Source organism: Girardinichthys multiradiatus, chromosome 23 (assembly GCF_021462225.1).
Source record: "Girardinichthys multiradiatus isolate DD_20200921_A chromosome 23, DD_fGirMul_XY1, whole genome shotgun sequence".
NCBI classification, from domain to species: Eukaryota; Metazoa; Chordata; class Actinopteri; order Cyprinodontiformes; family Goodeidae; genus Girardinichthys; species Girardinichthys multiradiatus.
In genome coordinates, this window is record NC_061815.1 from 31,178,486 (window position 1) to 31,195,352 (window position 16,867).

The following is a 16,867-nucleotide window of genomic DNA, read 5'->3' on the forward strand; positions in this document are numbered from 1 at the left end:
ACTTTTCAGACTTGTTTTTATAAAAACATTTGAAAACATGTGTCATTTTCCTTCACTTTCCAGTAAAACAATTCACTACTTTTGGTTAGTCCATTATATAAAATCGCAACAAAAATACACTGATGTTGGTGGTTGTGGCACAGTTTAAACTGAATGAATTAATTCTATATCACTTACTGACTATACTAATTTATAAGATTTTAAATCACTCTATTAGTATAGCTCTCATCCAATATGTCCCTGTATGTGTGTTTTCAATATATGTTGGTTCACTGACTTGCAACGGTGAGAGTTGAGAGTCTGGCCTTTTCGGCTGCAGCTTTTTGCTTTGAGGGTGCATCTGCACTGACACGACGTCTCATCCAGGGCCCACTTCCTTCCTCTGCAGGGGCGGCATCGAGGTGTCGGGGAAGGAGGCAGAGAGGGAGTTAGGGTGGTTGGAAGAAGTGCTGGAGGAGGTGGGGGTGTAGAAGGAAGAGCCACAGGAGCATGGGTTCTGGATGAAAAAGAGGAAATTATAAATTCAAAGGCAGATTAATAATAATACTTCTTGGAGAGCAGTAGTGTCTGGTACTGCATATGTTAGGATATGACAATACAATACATTCCATTACACTATATATTACAATATTATACTATACTATATCAGTCATATTCTGTAAAATGTGTGCAAAATGTGAACTGATGTGATGCATTACAACAGGATATAAAAGAATCAGATGTGACATGAATCTGATGTTAAACAATACAAGTTATGATGCAATATGATATGTATAAAATATGAGAGAAATTGATACAACTTATAATATATTTTGCTATAACACAAAACTTTATTTGGACTTCTCCGTCCGTACAAGCATGAACAATATACTTATCTTACAAATAACTCTTTTTTGGCATGTAACCTTATAAAGGTAAGCCAAATACGTTTATTTGCATTGGTGGTAAGAAAATTGCAGGACAAGTGTGACCTGATGATCTTAGTTTTAATTTATCAAAGTTTCACAAGAAACACTGTTTTATTTCATGTAAATAAAAAAAAAGAATGTCCACCTCATGGAGAGCTCCTTCATCTGAGAACTGAACATGCGGCACAGAGGCTTCAGGGAGGGAGAGGAAGGGAGAGTTAGAGTGGTGGGAGGAGGTGATGGAGCAGGAGAGGATGTGGAGGCAGGAACCAGAGGAGCATGGACTCTGGATGAAAAACAGGTGCAAAAACCACAGTGGTTAGCTGCAGAGTTACTCACTAAAACTAAATCTGAAAATGCTACAGCAGTTGCTAAAAAGCAACATGTGGAGCAATATGACACGATATGTATGCTACAATATGATATGCATTGGGTGTAAAATACATATGTTTATTATAAACACATGAAGACGAAATGTATCATTTATGGTTGCAGACATTGCTTTTCAAACATGCTTCATCACAATTTAAAAAAAAAATAAACCCATGAAACAGACCTGTACAAAAATGATGGTACCCTTAACTTAATATTTTGTTGCACAACCTTTTGAGGCAATCACTGCAATCAAATGATTCGTATATATGTCAGTGAGACTTCTGCACCTCTCAGCAGGTATTTTGTCCCACTCCTCATGAGCAAACTGCTCCAGATGTCTCAGATTTGAAGGGTGCTTTTTCTAGACAGCATGTTTCAGCTCCTTCCAAAGATGCTCAATAGTATTTAGGTCAGGGCTCATAGAAGGGCACTTCAGAATAGTCCAGTGTTTTCCTCTTAGCCATTCTTGGGTGTTTTTAGCTGTTTGTTTTGGGTCATTATCCTGTTGCAAGACCCATGACCTGTGACGGAGACCAAGCTTTCTGACACTGGGCAGCACATTTCTCTCTAGAATCCCTTGATAGTCTTGAGATTTCATTATACTTGCACAGATTCAAGACACCCTGTGCCAGATGCAGCAAAACAGTCCCAGAACATAAGAGAGCCTCCTCCATGGTTCACAGTAGGGACAGTTTTCTTTTCTTCATATGCTTCATTTTTCCGTCTGCGAACATAAAGCTGATGTGCCTTGCTAAAAAGTTCAGTTCTTGTCTCATCTGTCCATAGGACATCATCCCAGAAGCTTTGTGGCTTGTCAACATGTAGTTTGGCAAATTCCAGTCTGGCTTTTTTATGATTTGTTTTCATCAATGGTGTTCTCCTTGGTCATCTCCCATTAAGTCCACTTTGCCTCAAACAACGTCGGATGGTGCGATCTGACACTGATGTTCCTTGAGCTTGAAGTTCACCTTTAATCTCTTTAGACGTTTTTCTGGACTCTTTTGTTATTGTTCGTATTATCCGTCTCTTGGTTTTGTCATCAATTTTCCTCCTGCGGCCACGTCCAGGGAGGTTGGTTACAGTCCCATGGAGCTTGAATTTCTGAATAATATGTCCATCTGTAGTCACAGGAACATGAAGCTGTTTGGAGATGGTCTTATAACCTTTACCTTTAACATGCTTGTCTATAATTTTTTTTCTAATCTCCTGAGACAACTCTTTCCTTCGCTTCCTCTGGTCCATGTTGAGTGTGGTACACACCATGTCACCAAACAGCACAGTGACTACCTGTAGCCCTGTATATAGGCCCACTGACTGATTACAAGAATGTAGACACCTGTGATGCTAATTAATGGACACACCTTGATTTAACATGTCCCTTTGGTCACATTATTTTCAGGGATGCCATCATTTTTGTCCAGGCCTGTCTCATGAGTTTATTTTTTTAAATAATTCTGTTGAAGCATGTTTGAAAAGCAATGTCTGACTTTCATTTGTTCATTTTCATAGCATTTTTATTCATTATTACCTTTGTCAAATTCAAGTTATTCCTGTGACCATTGTGGGTTTTTCTTTCATTAACTGAGGGGTACCAACAATTTTGTCCACGTGTGTATATATATATATATATATATGTATATGCCGGCAAAGCGAACCAAACTCCTGCTCCGCTTGTACAGAGACCGGATGGCCCCTAGTAAAGGGCCCCTGATTCCATACTCCTGGAGCACCTTACCAGGGAGGCTGAGGAGTGTGATCCCCCTGTTGTTGGAACACACCCTCCGGTCACCCTTCTTATGAAGGGGGACCACCACCCCAGTCTGCCAATCCAAAGGCACTGTCCCCGTCCGCCACACAATGTTGAAGAGGCGTGTCAACCATGACAGCCCCACAACATCCAAAGACTTGAGGTACTCAGGGCGGATCTCATCCAACCCCGAAGCCCTGCCACCGCGGAGCTTTTTAACCACCACGGTGACTTTAGCCCGGGTGATGAAAGAGTCCAACCCTGAGTCCCCAGCCTCTGTTTCCACCAGGGAATGCGTGATGGCAGGATTGAGGAGATCCTCGAAATACTCCTTCCACCACCCGATAATGTCCCCAGTCGAGGTCAGCAGCTCCCCACCCACACTGTAAACAGTGTTGGCGAAGCACTGCTTCCCCCTCCTGAGGCGCCGGACGGTTTGCCAGAATTGCTTCGGGGCCAACTGGTAGTCCTTCTCCATGGCCTCACTGAACTCCTCCTAGGTCTGAGTTTTTGCCTCTGCCACAGCCCGGGCCGCGGCACGCTTTGCCCCACGGTACCCGTCAGCCGCCTCAGGAATCCCACAAGCCAACCACAGCCGATAGGACTCGTTCTTCAGCTTGACAGCGTCCCTTACTGCCGGTGTCCACCACCGGGTTTGGGGATTGCCGCCGCGAGAGGACCGCAGACCTTACGGCCGCAGCTACGGGCGGCAGCATCGACAATAGATGCAGAGAACATGGTCCACTCGGACTCTATGTCTCCAACATCCCTCGGAATCTGGTCAAAGCTCTCCCGGAGGTGAGAGTTGAATACATCCCTGGCCAAGGGGTCCGCCAGACGTTCCCAGCAGACCCTCACTATGCGCTTGGGCCTGCCAAGTCTGTCCGGCTTTCTCCTCCCCCAGCGGATCCAACTCACCACCAGGTGGTGATCAGTGGACAGCTCAGCCCCTCTCTTCACCCGAGTGTCCAAAACATGCGGCCGAAGGTCTGATGATACGACAACAAAGTCGATCATTGACCTCCTGCCTAGAGTATCCTGGTGCCAAGTGCACTGATGGACACCCTTATGTTTGAACATGGTGTTCATTATGGACAATCCGTGACTAGCACAGAAGTCCAATAACAAAACACCGCTCGGATTCAGATCGGGGAGGCCATTCCTCCCGATCACGCCTCTCCAGGTGTCACTGTTGTTTCCCACGTGGGCGTTGAAGTCCCCCAGCAGAATAATGGAGTCCCCAGGAGGGGCACTATCCAGCACCCCCGACAGGGACGCCAAGGCCGGGTACTCCGCACTACCACTCGGCCCGTAGGCCGAAATGATAGTCAGAGACCTCTCCCCAACCCGAAGGCGCAGGGATGCGACCCTCTCATCCACTGGGGTAAACACCAACACGAGACGGCTGAGCTGGGGGGCGACAAGCAAACCCACCCCAGCCCGCTGCCTCTCCCCGTGGGCCACTCCAGAGTAGAAGAGAGTCCAGCCCCTCTCGAGGAGATGGGTTCCAGAGCCCACGCTGTGCGTGGAGGCGAGCCCGACTATTTCTAGTTGATGTCTCTCGAACTCCCGCACAAGCTCAGGCTCCTTCTCCCCCAGCGAGGTGACATTCCACGTCCCTAGAGCCAGCCTAAGCATCTGGGGATTGGGCCGCCGAGGTCTCCACCTTCGTCCGCCGCCCAATCCTCTTTGCACCGGTCCCTCACGGTTCCCCCTGCAGGTGGTGGGCCCACTGGGGGATGGTCTCGCGTCTCTCGTTATTTAAAGGTACGTGATATGATAAAATGTGATAAAATATGAAATAATACAATTTCGCACAATATGATATGATAGTGTCGCTGTCAGGCAAAAATCTTGTATCACCATTTTTTGTAATGTTGGTTTTTGTGTAAGAATTAACTCAATCACCTTTCACATCTGTCTTCGGTTTCATTCACACATTTCCAGTAAAACGTATCAAAAAGAGCATATAACTCTGACCAGACGGTATGAATTTAGATTTAGAAGCAAGATGGGTTTTTTTTGTTACATTTTTAAAAATACAAGGTTTCTGTTAGACAGCGATATATGACTGATATAATACAATACAGGACAATTCAGTATATTACATGAAATTTAATTTGATGTGACACTATGAATATGATACAGACCCATTATATATTATCATTATACAATTTTATACCCATTATAATATGATGCTACAGTTTAATACGAGCCAATGCAATATGATATAATGGGATACGATTAATGTGATGCATCACATTACGATACGATATAAAGAATTTACTATGATTCAAAACTGTATGGCACCATGTGATAAGATAAAATATAACACAATGCGATGATAAAATATATTGTGATACAATGCAGTCCAACAGATTTGATTTGATGAGACATGATTTAAACAATTTCACAGGATAAAATTTAGATATTTGTTACATTACAATAAAATATATTAAATACTATACAATAGGAAATTACATTATGCCAAATGATATGATACGATGTAACATGATGCAATGTTATATATTATTTCATTATTTTATACTATATTGTATTGTTGCCTTGCGCAAATGTTAAATACTAAAATATGCTGAATTCAAACTCCCTCCTAAGTGCCAGCAAACAACTCTTTCCCATTGTGGCTCTGCTGCTGCTCAAATTTGTTTGCTTTGTATTGTGATATCACCTTTTAGCAAAAAACTAAACATAGATTACACAATTTTTTCTATTCATTCTTGTTATCTTTGCTGGCATTTGGACAGCACACTTTGAGATGATGGTAGATCTGAATGCCAAGCTGACAGGATTGTTATGGTTTTATTTTATCACCATGGGTGAATGGCGATCACAGTCGAAATCTATGACGAGAAATTTTTGTTTAAAAAACATAAATGAGAACTGATGGGAGAGCTTGTTGATTTAAGGGCCAGGAATGAAAAAATGAGTGACAATTTTAGACTTTCTAAAAATTAAATGCAGGGCTTGTTTGAACATGCACACTGCCCTTCCGAGACAAACCCCCACTATGTAGTGTGTGGGAGATGTGTGACTAATGTCAGATAATGTTTCTTTAGAGGCTGACAAACTAGCTCGTCTGTCTGTCTCTCTGTCTGTTACCATGGCTATGCTCGCCTTGTTGCCTTTCAGTCCTTCAGGTTCCACCTCTAGATGCACTAATCTTTCGCTCTCCGAAGTCTGAGTCTGAGAAAGTTGCCTGCGTCAGTCGGTCCATTAACTGGAGCTAGTTCTGCCTCAGTCGTGCCCAGGAGGCCAACGGCTTTAATGAGGTTACTTAATGAGGCAAAGAGGACCCATCTTTGTTCGCATCCCGGTGACCACGCCTGCCACTGGCATGGACAGAAGACGTTCCGTTTGGGAGCAGATTACACAGATTTCACCCCTGCCAAAGTGTGAATAAAGCCTTTTCTGAGTGATGGATGGGTGCTGGCGGACATCACACCCAAACAGTCACCTCTGGCCCCAAGGGTCCGGAAATGACTGACAATAAAGTGAAGGGGAAGCAGATGAAAAACACTAAACAGGAAAGGAGCGTTAAGTCCTTTATCCTTCAGAACTTAATGGTGATTATATTTCCAAACTGTATTGGGAATTATATAACAGTATGTCTCACAGCTCAAGACAGCAGATATCGACTAACTACTGGCTAAATACTGAGTTGATAACCGTGACTAAGAAGTTTATCTGTGGATTACAGCAGTGTGTGTGTGTGCGTGTGTGAGACCTTGACTGTTGCTGTGGCTGTAACACAAATTGTCCTTCAGTAAAAGCATAGCCCAGATAACCCAGTTTTCTCTAATCAAAACATTCTCATTAAGCCTGAGAGAATCCAGAAAACACTGACTGCTTTAAGAAAAAAACAGACTAAAGCTTCTAACTGAGATAAAGTGTGCAAAAAAACGTTTAACATACACATTTTCGGTTTTCCTCTGCTTGGACTTCCTCCCCTCTTTTTTCTTCTCTTTTCCTGCTGGCTTCAGAAAGGGTCTGAAAACAGTCAAAATGCACTTTGTTAAGACTTCACATCTAATGAAACAAACGTTTTTATTATTCATGTAATCATTATTTATTTAAATTGCCTATTATTTATTTAAATTGCCTAATACCAAAGGTTTCAAGATTTGAGGTTTAGTGGCAACTTTTACACCACTTTTATTTTGTTTAAAAAAATAAGGGCTATTCTCATGTTTTATTTTGTCATAAAAAGAATTTCTAACATTATCATAATTTACTATGTTATTATGTCATTAAAAAGGGAGGTTTCAAACAGCACTCTTACAAGATAACCTTGAAAAACGAGCTGCATTTAAAGTTGACTGGAAGAATTCATAAATTAAAGGTTAAAAAATCTGGTATTTCTTTCTTTTGGGCCCTAAGAACCCATTGGTTTTGGTCAGGATAATGTTTAGGCATGCAAACGTTGGGAACAGGTTTTGACTGTAACGATTCTTCCTTTGCAATTAAATTTGAATAATTTTAAACCTGGTAAAGATCTGAACATTTATATTGTAAAACTACAGAACCTTCTTTATACCATGAATATTTACTGAGCTGCATTTCCTAAATAATAAATAGCAGCATTACATTGGAAACAGTGTTTGTAAGTGGGTCTAATTTTATATAAAAATCGTTGTTTAAAGAGATTTCCTACTTCTCACACAAAGTTAGATTTGTCTTTGAAGACAAACGTGTAAATGTGAGTGGGAGCAAAAGATTTAAAAAAACTACATTTGAGGAATGGGACATATTTAAAAACGGGGATGTTTTCATAACTGCTTGGTTTTTCTTCATACTTTTCCTGCCATTAATGCCTTTTAAATGAGATGTCAGAGAAAATCAGGTGATTTTTTCACTTATAGAAACTACTGTCCAGGTTTTGCTTTTTTATGTTTACACATATTGGATGTTCATTGTGACCATGTTTCTAATTTCTGTAAAATAAATTTTACTTTCAGAGGCCATTTTGAAACGAGTGCTTGTTGATGTACTGTGACTGTTGCCACATTTCCTGAAATTGTCAAGGATAACCGGCTTCTCCCAGTGACTGTTCTCAAATTCTCAGAGGTGATCAAAGATGACCCGCATCATCTGATGATTGTTCCCCGCTTTTAAAAGGGGATCGAAGCTGATCTGCCCCTACTATACTCTGTGACCTACTGAGTGAGCATGCAAACCCTTGATCAGTGCTCCTGGGCTTCTTAGCCGAGCTACCTGTCCATCCTCCATAGTCTTCCCACCAGCCATTGTGGCCTCTAGGTCCTTCCTTTCTTTGCCCGCATGACCTGCAGATCTTCCCTTAAATTGGTAAACCACAGGGTGCCCTCCTCTTACTCCTTGGATATGAAGACCTCCTGATCACCCATTACAGGATCCTGGTTGGACCCGGCTGTCCCTGGCTCAACATCCAGAGACTCCACACTGGTTCCAGTGCCCTCTGAGTTGGCTTCTACAGATCACTGGACTCAAGGAACTGTGGGCCACCCTCCAAAGACTCTTTGTTGGCTTGGGCAACTTTTTGGTCATCTTCCTGAATCCTGGCTTGTCAGTACGGCTTCTGGGTTTTGGCATGTGTTTAACCCGTGTTTTCAGGCTCTCACTAGTTTATGTTCCTTGCTAACCTTTTTCCAGATATGAGGACAGTGTTAACCAGCTTTGGTCTGACATTAAGAATAGTTCCTCCTGCTGCTGTTGCTGTTCCTGGAGCTCTAATTTACTATTATGGATGCGTGACTGTGCTCTGTCTGTCTGGGAAAGAGCACATGGCAGGGGAGATAAAATCATCACTATGGTGACAACAGGATGCGGGCCATCCCAGAGGAGATGGATAGAGAGTCACACAGACGCTAACTCCCTGAGGCACACACAATCACTCAAACGCATCTTTTTAATGAACAAAGGCAAAAACAAAGTATTTCAAAGTTCAGACATTACATATGGTCTTAATCTTTCAGTAAACTGTTAAATACGGTCATGATCAATGCACACACAGGTTGGAATTCCTTATTTATGTCCACGTCCAAACAGGAAGCAGGGGGACATAAACATTAAGGATGCAATTATGTGATTATCTGGCTGGACCTGTGAGGCGCGCAAACAAACAGACCCAAAATAAATTTTTCTCTCACAGCGTTCAGATTAAAAGCAAGGTTTCCATGGGGAAAATTTTCTGCCTACAAGCTGATTTATTGTAAGAAGAGTTTAATAAGTGATAAATAAATCTGATGTCAAGTCTGCAGCTCCTGAATACTGCAAACCTCCAGATGAGTTACCGATAAACAGGAAGTTACATAATAATAAGGCATCATGGTGAACCAGTGCTCTCAGAGCCTTAATATGTAACTACAACATCCCTGTACTGATTCCACCTTTGCAACAGCATGTTTTCACATGTTCTGTAAGGTGTATTAAAGCCACTGCACAGCTCGCTGCTGAAAGGTTCCCTGGAGAGTATTTCCACCTCTGGTAATGTTGGGTAGAGTACATGTATTAGAGGTCAATGCACCCACAGATGATGTGATACACCCTCCACAGGCCTGTACTTGTGGACCAGCTTACTGATCCACAGGTACAGGCAGGAAAATATGGCAAAAAAAGCAGTGAACAGAACAATACAAAATTAATCTAAGTGCCAAACTGTAGGTATATACTAAATGATTTTAAATCTTTTACCCTGCCAAAAGTAAAAATTACCAAAATTGAAAAACCGTGACTCTAAACAAAGCCTCCAGATTGAAACTAAGTTAGAAGCATTAATCCAGACTTCCCAGACCTGCAACGTACTCCATCATCAACCCTCCAACCTCCTGATGCCGTCTTCCAACGCTTTATTTGATGACTGCATTTTCTCCTGAAATCCATCATTTTAAGATCTAAAACCCCAAAGATGAGAAAACAAAAGTTTCCATGACTCTGTTGTGATTTGAATTCACAACTGAGTGCAGCTAAAAAACTGCAGATGATTAACTGATTATCAGCAGATGTGACCAAATGTTTTGTAGCTCATCAATCTGGGAAGGGTTAGAAAGCCAGTGCATTATTCTATACAAAGAAAGGATATTACCAGGTGGAAAATGGACTGTTGCCATCCTATCCAGAAGGCCATATTCTAGAAAATCCAATCCAAGATCAGACCATGCAACAATCCAAGAAATTGGCAAAAAAGCAACAATTTTAGCTCCATGAGCCTCAGTTAGCATCTCTTAAAAGTCATGAGTTTGGCTTGTTTGGAAGGTTTTCCAAGGAAAATCTCACTAGGTAACTTAGATTTCCAAAGTTGGATGAACCACACCGTAAAAATGTTCAGCCATAATGCACTTCGTCGTGTTTGGAAGAGCAAACATCAGCAGCACAAATACCTCATACCCCCTTCAAGTATGGTGGTGGATGCATGATAATTCAGGCTTGTTCTTCAGCTATGGGACATGGGCACCTTGTAGTCATTGAGATAATGATGAACTCCTCCGCATACCAAGTGTTTTGGAGTTCCCATAATGATATTAGAAACCATCACATGCCATGACTGTCTGCCCATCATAAAGATGTTCACTACAACTAGCATCAGAAGCTCTGCTCATGATGGCTGATTAACTGTAGACACAACAAAAATCATCACCCTCGTTTACAGCTGATCTTACACAGCTAATAATGTTTTAGAAACACTACAACAAACGGAAATAAATTTCCTCATGATTCAAATCAATATGTTGGCGTCTGTTCTGAAAAACCTAATGCTCTCTAAATTAATACTGTCTGGATTGTATTAGATTATATTCTGATGGGTTTTGATTTGAATAGCTGAAATATATCTGCTTTAAACGGACTCAAACTTATGGAATATGAATTTAAATTAGATTATAACATAATTTGTATTTGAGCTGGATCTGTGTAAAGTAGGTTTTTTCCTAACCTTACTCTTATGCATCTTTCAACAATCAGTTTAGCAGCACTGATCACAGCGATTCTTGTGTTGTGAATTTGATTCGATACAAAGGGGAGTTATTTCTGGCCCTGTGTTCTGAAAATTGGAACAAGGAGCTGATAAGTGAAATTTATTTCAAACTCCACTGAGGCAACACAAAGAGAGCCACCTAGATACCTCATCCTTCAGAGATTTGATGGTTTCATCATTGAAATCTGGTTTTATTGGTAAGGTTAGGTCATTATAAGACAGAATTATAGTACAACTTATAAAATTTAAAAGCAAAACAGACAGGATTGAGACCAATGTAAAGTTACCTCGCAGTGGGAGTTGGCTGGAACTGTTCTTTTAATCTGTGTGGATAAAAAAAGAGAGCAACAGTCCAATGGGGTCAATGAACAGCAGGTACTCCATTTATCTCCACACTGACGACTATTTTTCTTACCTGCACTCGCACTGGCTGTGCTCTACAAAGGGCAGCTCAATGAGCTCGTGTTTCATGAAGGATGTTCTCATCAGCTGCACACAGAACCGAGAAGAAAAATTACTCACACTTATCATAACCAAAATACATAGAGCTGTGTGTGAGTGTACCTCCATGGTGAGGGTGTGTGTTAACGAAGGCACACACTCCAAGGCCTCATCCGAGCAGCAGCCACCACATCGCTTCACAGAAACGCACGACGGGACAAAGAGATGATGGATCTCCCCTGGCAACTCCCGCCAAACCTCTACTAGAGTGTCGCGAGGCTCGCAGCCGCTGCGCGAGTACACCTCAAGCCACCGTCGCACTGGTGAACACACACGCAGACATGTTGCTGGTTAGAATTTGACACTTTCAGCTCTTTGTACGGATATCCTTTCAAATATATTGTGGGCATACCTTCCCGACCTTCCCTGGTTCTGGGGGAGTCTGCCGGCCGCCAGTGAGCAAGCTGGAGAGACAGTAAAAATAGTGAACAATAACGTCAAAGGCTTGTTTTAATTGAGCTTCATTTAAAGTTCAGTTGGACTATTAGATACCAATTAGTGGTCTCCTATAAAGTCATAATTTAAGGTCCAATTTCAATTTTTTAAGTAAAATTAACTGAAATGCTTCTTGTAAATTAAACAAAGAAACGTTCCTCTGCATGTTGTGTGATACACATCTTAGTAGTTTTTTTGCAGCGGTTTTAGGGTAGAAACCAAAACATAATTTGACATTTAAAGGTGCTTGAATTCCTGGAAAAAACAAACAAAAAAAAACCCCACATTATTATTTAATGTTTGAAACATAAAAAAACTAGAGACTTAACCCTTGAAACACTTGAGAATAAGATAATAAAGAAATTACTTTAAAATATTTCTCTGAGATTATTCTTGCATTTATAAATAGTTTTGGTAATCCTAATTTACCTGAAACAGGAGAGATTTAGTTTGATTTAATGTCAGATGGTGAGAAAAAAGGTTATGTCTTTTTTACAGGGTATGGGAATATCTGGTTTTAACTGTATTAAAAGCCTTAAATTTAGCTTTCAAAAGGCCACGTAATATATATACATTTCACATACATATTTTTGATCTTTGAAACACATAAAAGACTAAACATTAAAATGTTCAATACATTTTCACTAATGCCGAATACAATGCCTTGCGAAAGTACAGGTCCTTCTCAAAATATTAGCATATTGTGATAAAGTTCATTATTTTCCATAATGTCATGATGAAAATTTAACATTCATATATTTTAGATTAATTGCACACTAACTGAAATATTTCAGGTCTTTTATTGTCTTAATACGGATGATTTTGGCATACAGCTCATGAAAACCCAAAATTCCTATCTCACAAAATTAGCATATCATTAAAAGGGTCTCTAAACGAACTATGAACCTAATCATCTGAATCAACAAGTTAACTCTAAACACCTGCAAAAGATTCCTGAGGCCTTTAAAACTCCCAGCCTGGTTCATTGCTCAAAACCCCAATCATGGGTAAGACTGCCGACCTGACTGCTGTCCAGAAGGCCACTATTGACACCCTCAAGCAAGAGGGTAAGACACAGAAAGAAATTTCTGAACGAATAGGCTGTTCCCAGAGTGCTGTATCAAGGCACCTCAGTGGGAAAAAGTGTGGCAGAAAACGCTGAACAACGAGAAGAGGTGACCGGACCCTGAGGAAGATTGTGGAGAAGGGCCGATTCCAGACCTTGGGGGACCTGCGGAAGCAGTGGACTGAGTCTGGAGTAGAAACATCCAGAGCCACCGTGTACAGGCGTGTGCAGGAAATGGGCTACAGGTGCCGCATTCCCCAGGTCAAGCCACTTTTGAACCAGAAACAGCGGCAGAAGCGCCTGACCTGGGCTACAGAGAAGCAGCACTGGACTGTTGCTCAGTGGTCCAAAGTACTTTTTTCGGATGAAAGCAAATTCTGCATGTCATTCGGAAATCAAGGTGCCAGAGTCTGGAGGAAGACTGGGGAAAAGGAAATGCCAAAATGCCAGAAGTCCAGTGTCAAGTACCCACAGTCAGTGATGGTCTGGGGTGCCGTGTCAGCTGCTGGTGTTGGTCCACTGTGTTTTATCAAGGGCAGGGTCAATGCAGCTAGCTATCAGGAGATTTTGGAGCACTTCATGCTTCCATCTGCTGAAAAGCTTTATGGAGATGAAGATTTCATTTTTCAGCACGACCTGGCACCTGCTCACAGTGCCAAAACCACTGGTAAATGGTTTACTGACCATGGTATCACTGTGCTCAATTGGCCTGCCAACTCTCCTGACCTGAACCCCATAGAGAATCTGTGGGATATTGTGAAGAGAACGTTGAGAGACTCAAGACCCAACACTCTGGATGAGCTAAAGGCCGCTATCGAAGCATCCTGGGCCTCCATAAGACCTCAGCAGTGCCACAGGCTGATTGCCTCCATGCCACGCCGCATTGAAGCAGTCATTTCTGCCAAAGGATTCCCGACCAAGTATTGAGTGCATAACTGTACATGATTATTTGAAGGTTGACGTTTTTTGTATTAAAAACACTTTTCTTTTATTGGTCGGATGAAATATGCTAATTTTGTGAGATAGGAATTTTGGGTTTTCATGAGCTGTATGCCACAATCATCCGTATTAAGACAATAAAAGACCTGAAATATTTCAGTTAGTGTGCAATGAATCTAAAATATATGAATGTTAAATTTTCATCATGACATTATGGAAAATAATTAACTTTATCACAATATGCTAATATTTTGAGAAGGACCTGTTTTCGGCCCCCTTGAACTTTTCAACCTCTTGCCACATTTCAGGCTTCAAACATAAAGATATAAAATTCTAATTTTTTGTGAAGAATCAACAACAAGTGGGACACAATCGTGAAGTGGAATGAAATTTATTGGATGTGTCAAACTTGTTTAACAAATAAAAAACTGAAAAATACTTTGTAGCGCCACCCTTTGCTGCAATTACAGCTGCAAGTCACTTGGGGTATGTCTCTATCAGTTTTGCACATCGAGAGACTGAAATTCTTGCCCATTCTTCCTTGCAAAACAGCTCAAGCTCAGTGAGGTTGGATGGAGAGCGTTCATGAACAGCAGTCTTCAGCTCTTTCCACAGATTCTCAATTGGATTCAGGTCTGGACTTTGACTTGACCATTCCAACACCTGGATACGTTTATTTGTGAGCCCTTCCATTGCCAAACATATCGTTTTGCATTGTGGCCAAACAGTTTGAGTTTGGTTTCATCTGACCAGAGCACCTTCTTCCACATGTTTGGTGTGTCTCCCAGGTGGCTTGTGGCAAACTTTAAACAAGACTTTTTATGGATATCTTTGAGAAATGGCTTTCTTCTTGCCACTCGTCCATAAAGGCCAGATTTGTGCAGTGTACGACTGATTGTTCTCCTATGGACAGACTCTCCCACCTCAGCTGTAGATCTCTGCAGTTCATCCAGAGTGATCATGGGCCTCTTGGCTGCATCTCTGATCAGTCTTCTCCTTGTTCGAGATGAAAGTTTAGAGGGACGGCTGGGTCTTGGTAGATTTGTAGTGGTCTGATACTCCTTCCATTTCAATATGATTGCTTGCACAGTGCTCCTTGGGATGTTTAAAGCTTGGGAAAACTTTTTGTATCCAAATCCGGCTTTAAACTTCTCCACAACAGTATCTCGGACCTGCCTGGTGTGTTCCTTGGTCTTCATGATGCTTTCAGCGCTTTGAACAGAACCCTGAGACTATCACAGAGCAGGTGCATTTATACGGAGACTTGATTACACACAGGTGGATTCTATTTATCATTATCAGTCATTTGGGACAACATTGGATCATTCAGAGATCCTCACTGAACTTCTGGAGTGAGTTTGCTGCACTGAAAGTAAAGGGGCCGAATAATATTGCACGCCCCACTTTTCCGTTTTTTATTTGTTAAAAAAGTTTGACACATCCAATAAATGTCCTTCCACTTCACTTCACTTATTGTTGATTCTTCACAAAAATTTGAATTTTATATCTCTATGTTTGAAGCCTGAAATGTGGCAAGAGGTTGACCAGTTCAAGGGGGCCGAGTACTTTTGCAAGGCACTGTATATATTTTAGATATGTGAAAACGATCTTAATGAAATGCAGCAGTCTAAATAATAAAAAAGAATAAATCCATTCAGAAATGTCACATATGTCTTACATACCTGAAAACACCATTTATTTTACCTTTGAAACACATAAGACAAAAACAATATATATATATATCCAAAGGTTTAAATATATGTGTGAATGTGTATGAAAACACCCTATATTTAATGTTTGAAATAAAAAAATACGAAAAAAGAAACGTTCTAAATGTCTGCGTTGCGTTTTATATCAACAAAAACATCACATGTACAGAGTTTGAAATGCATAAAAGACTAAAGTAAAAATAACCAAAAATTACATGCATTTAAAAAATATGCCTAAGAATATATTTCATGTACACAAACATCAAATATTTGCTATTTACAAATACATAAAAAAATTTATGAAAAATGTAATGAGTTGAACATTTTTAAAAAGAATTAAAAGGAAGTGGGTTTTTTTCTATACCAGATTTAAAACAAGGGCTGATGTTATTGGTCACTAATCCATATTTACTTATGAAGTAAAGCATTATATAGCTGTAGTCACCCTTGTTTTATTGTCTTCAGCCGCCGCTTTGATACTGTTGCACAACCTCGCTGGAGCAGATCCAAAGATCAAAGTCTCTCTTGTTAATGAACATCACAATATTTCCCACCTGGGATCAGAACACGACAGGCCCAATAAAGCCTGGTTGATAGATAAGAGGAACAAATAAAAAAAGGACCTGGAAACCTGTGAACTTTGATACTAAGGGTAAGAGCAGGTGCAACAGCTAATTTAAACATCAAGGTACCTTTTTTGGCAGCGCATTAAACAACACATTTCCTGCACAGATGAGGTCTGCTGGTCCATTTAAAGTGAAAATGGCTGTGCACATGATCAAATTTCTCCTCCTTGATGATGTTGAAGAGGAGGCTGCTTGATTTTTAAACCCGTTGCACCTGCTACCTTTGCTCTCAAGCCTACAGATGGATTTTTAAAAAACCTTCAACAGAGGTGCAGACGGGAAGTGCCTCTGGATGAAGCAAGATTAATTAAAATTTTTTAATGCAAGTGATTAGTCTGCTGTGTATATATTATTTTGCAGTATTAGTCATGAAGTTGGTTGGTCCAAGTTATCACTAGGAGCCTTCTACTGTTCAGGGTGAAAGTTAATTACTATTGTAGTAGAAATATTGCTTCAAACGCAGCAGCACTGGAAAAATACATAAAACACAATTACAACAAAATGTAGGTCTCAATTGGAAAGGCTTTATAAGCCTTATGGTAGCAAAATATCATACATTGTTGAAAATTCACAAAAAACTGCTTAGAATTTT

General features: G+C 40.8%; 1 protein-coding gene across 2 annotated transcripts in view; it reads right to left on the minus strand.

Annotated features, from left to right (window-relative positions):
• vegfba (vascular endothelial growth factor Ba) overlaps positions 1-16,867 on the minus strand; it is a 30,063-nt gene that overhangs the window by 3,197 nt on the left and 9,999 nt on the right. The window contains exons 2-8 of one of the 2 annotated variants that reach the window (XM_047354035.1): positions 11,853-11,904; positions 11,564-11,760; positions 11,415-11,488; positions 11,287-11,322; positions 6,964-7,038; positions 1,054-1,194; positions 278-496 (exon numbers count right to left, since the gene is read on the minus strand). In XM_047354035.1, coding sequence (XP_047209991.1) covers positions 278-496; positions 1,054-1,194; positions 6,964-7,038; positions 11,287-11,322; positions 11,415-11,488; positions 11,564-11,760; positions 11,853-11,904 — 794 coding nt within the window. The remainder of the gene's footprint in view (positions 1-277; positions 497-1,053; positions 1,195-6,963; positions 7,039-11,286; positions 11,323-11,414; positions 11,489-11,563; positions 11,761-11,852; positions 11,905-16,867) is intronic. The other variant, XM_047354036.1, reaches the window with a different exon arrangement.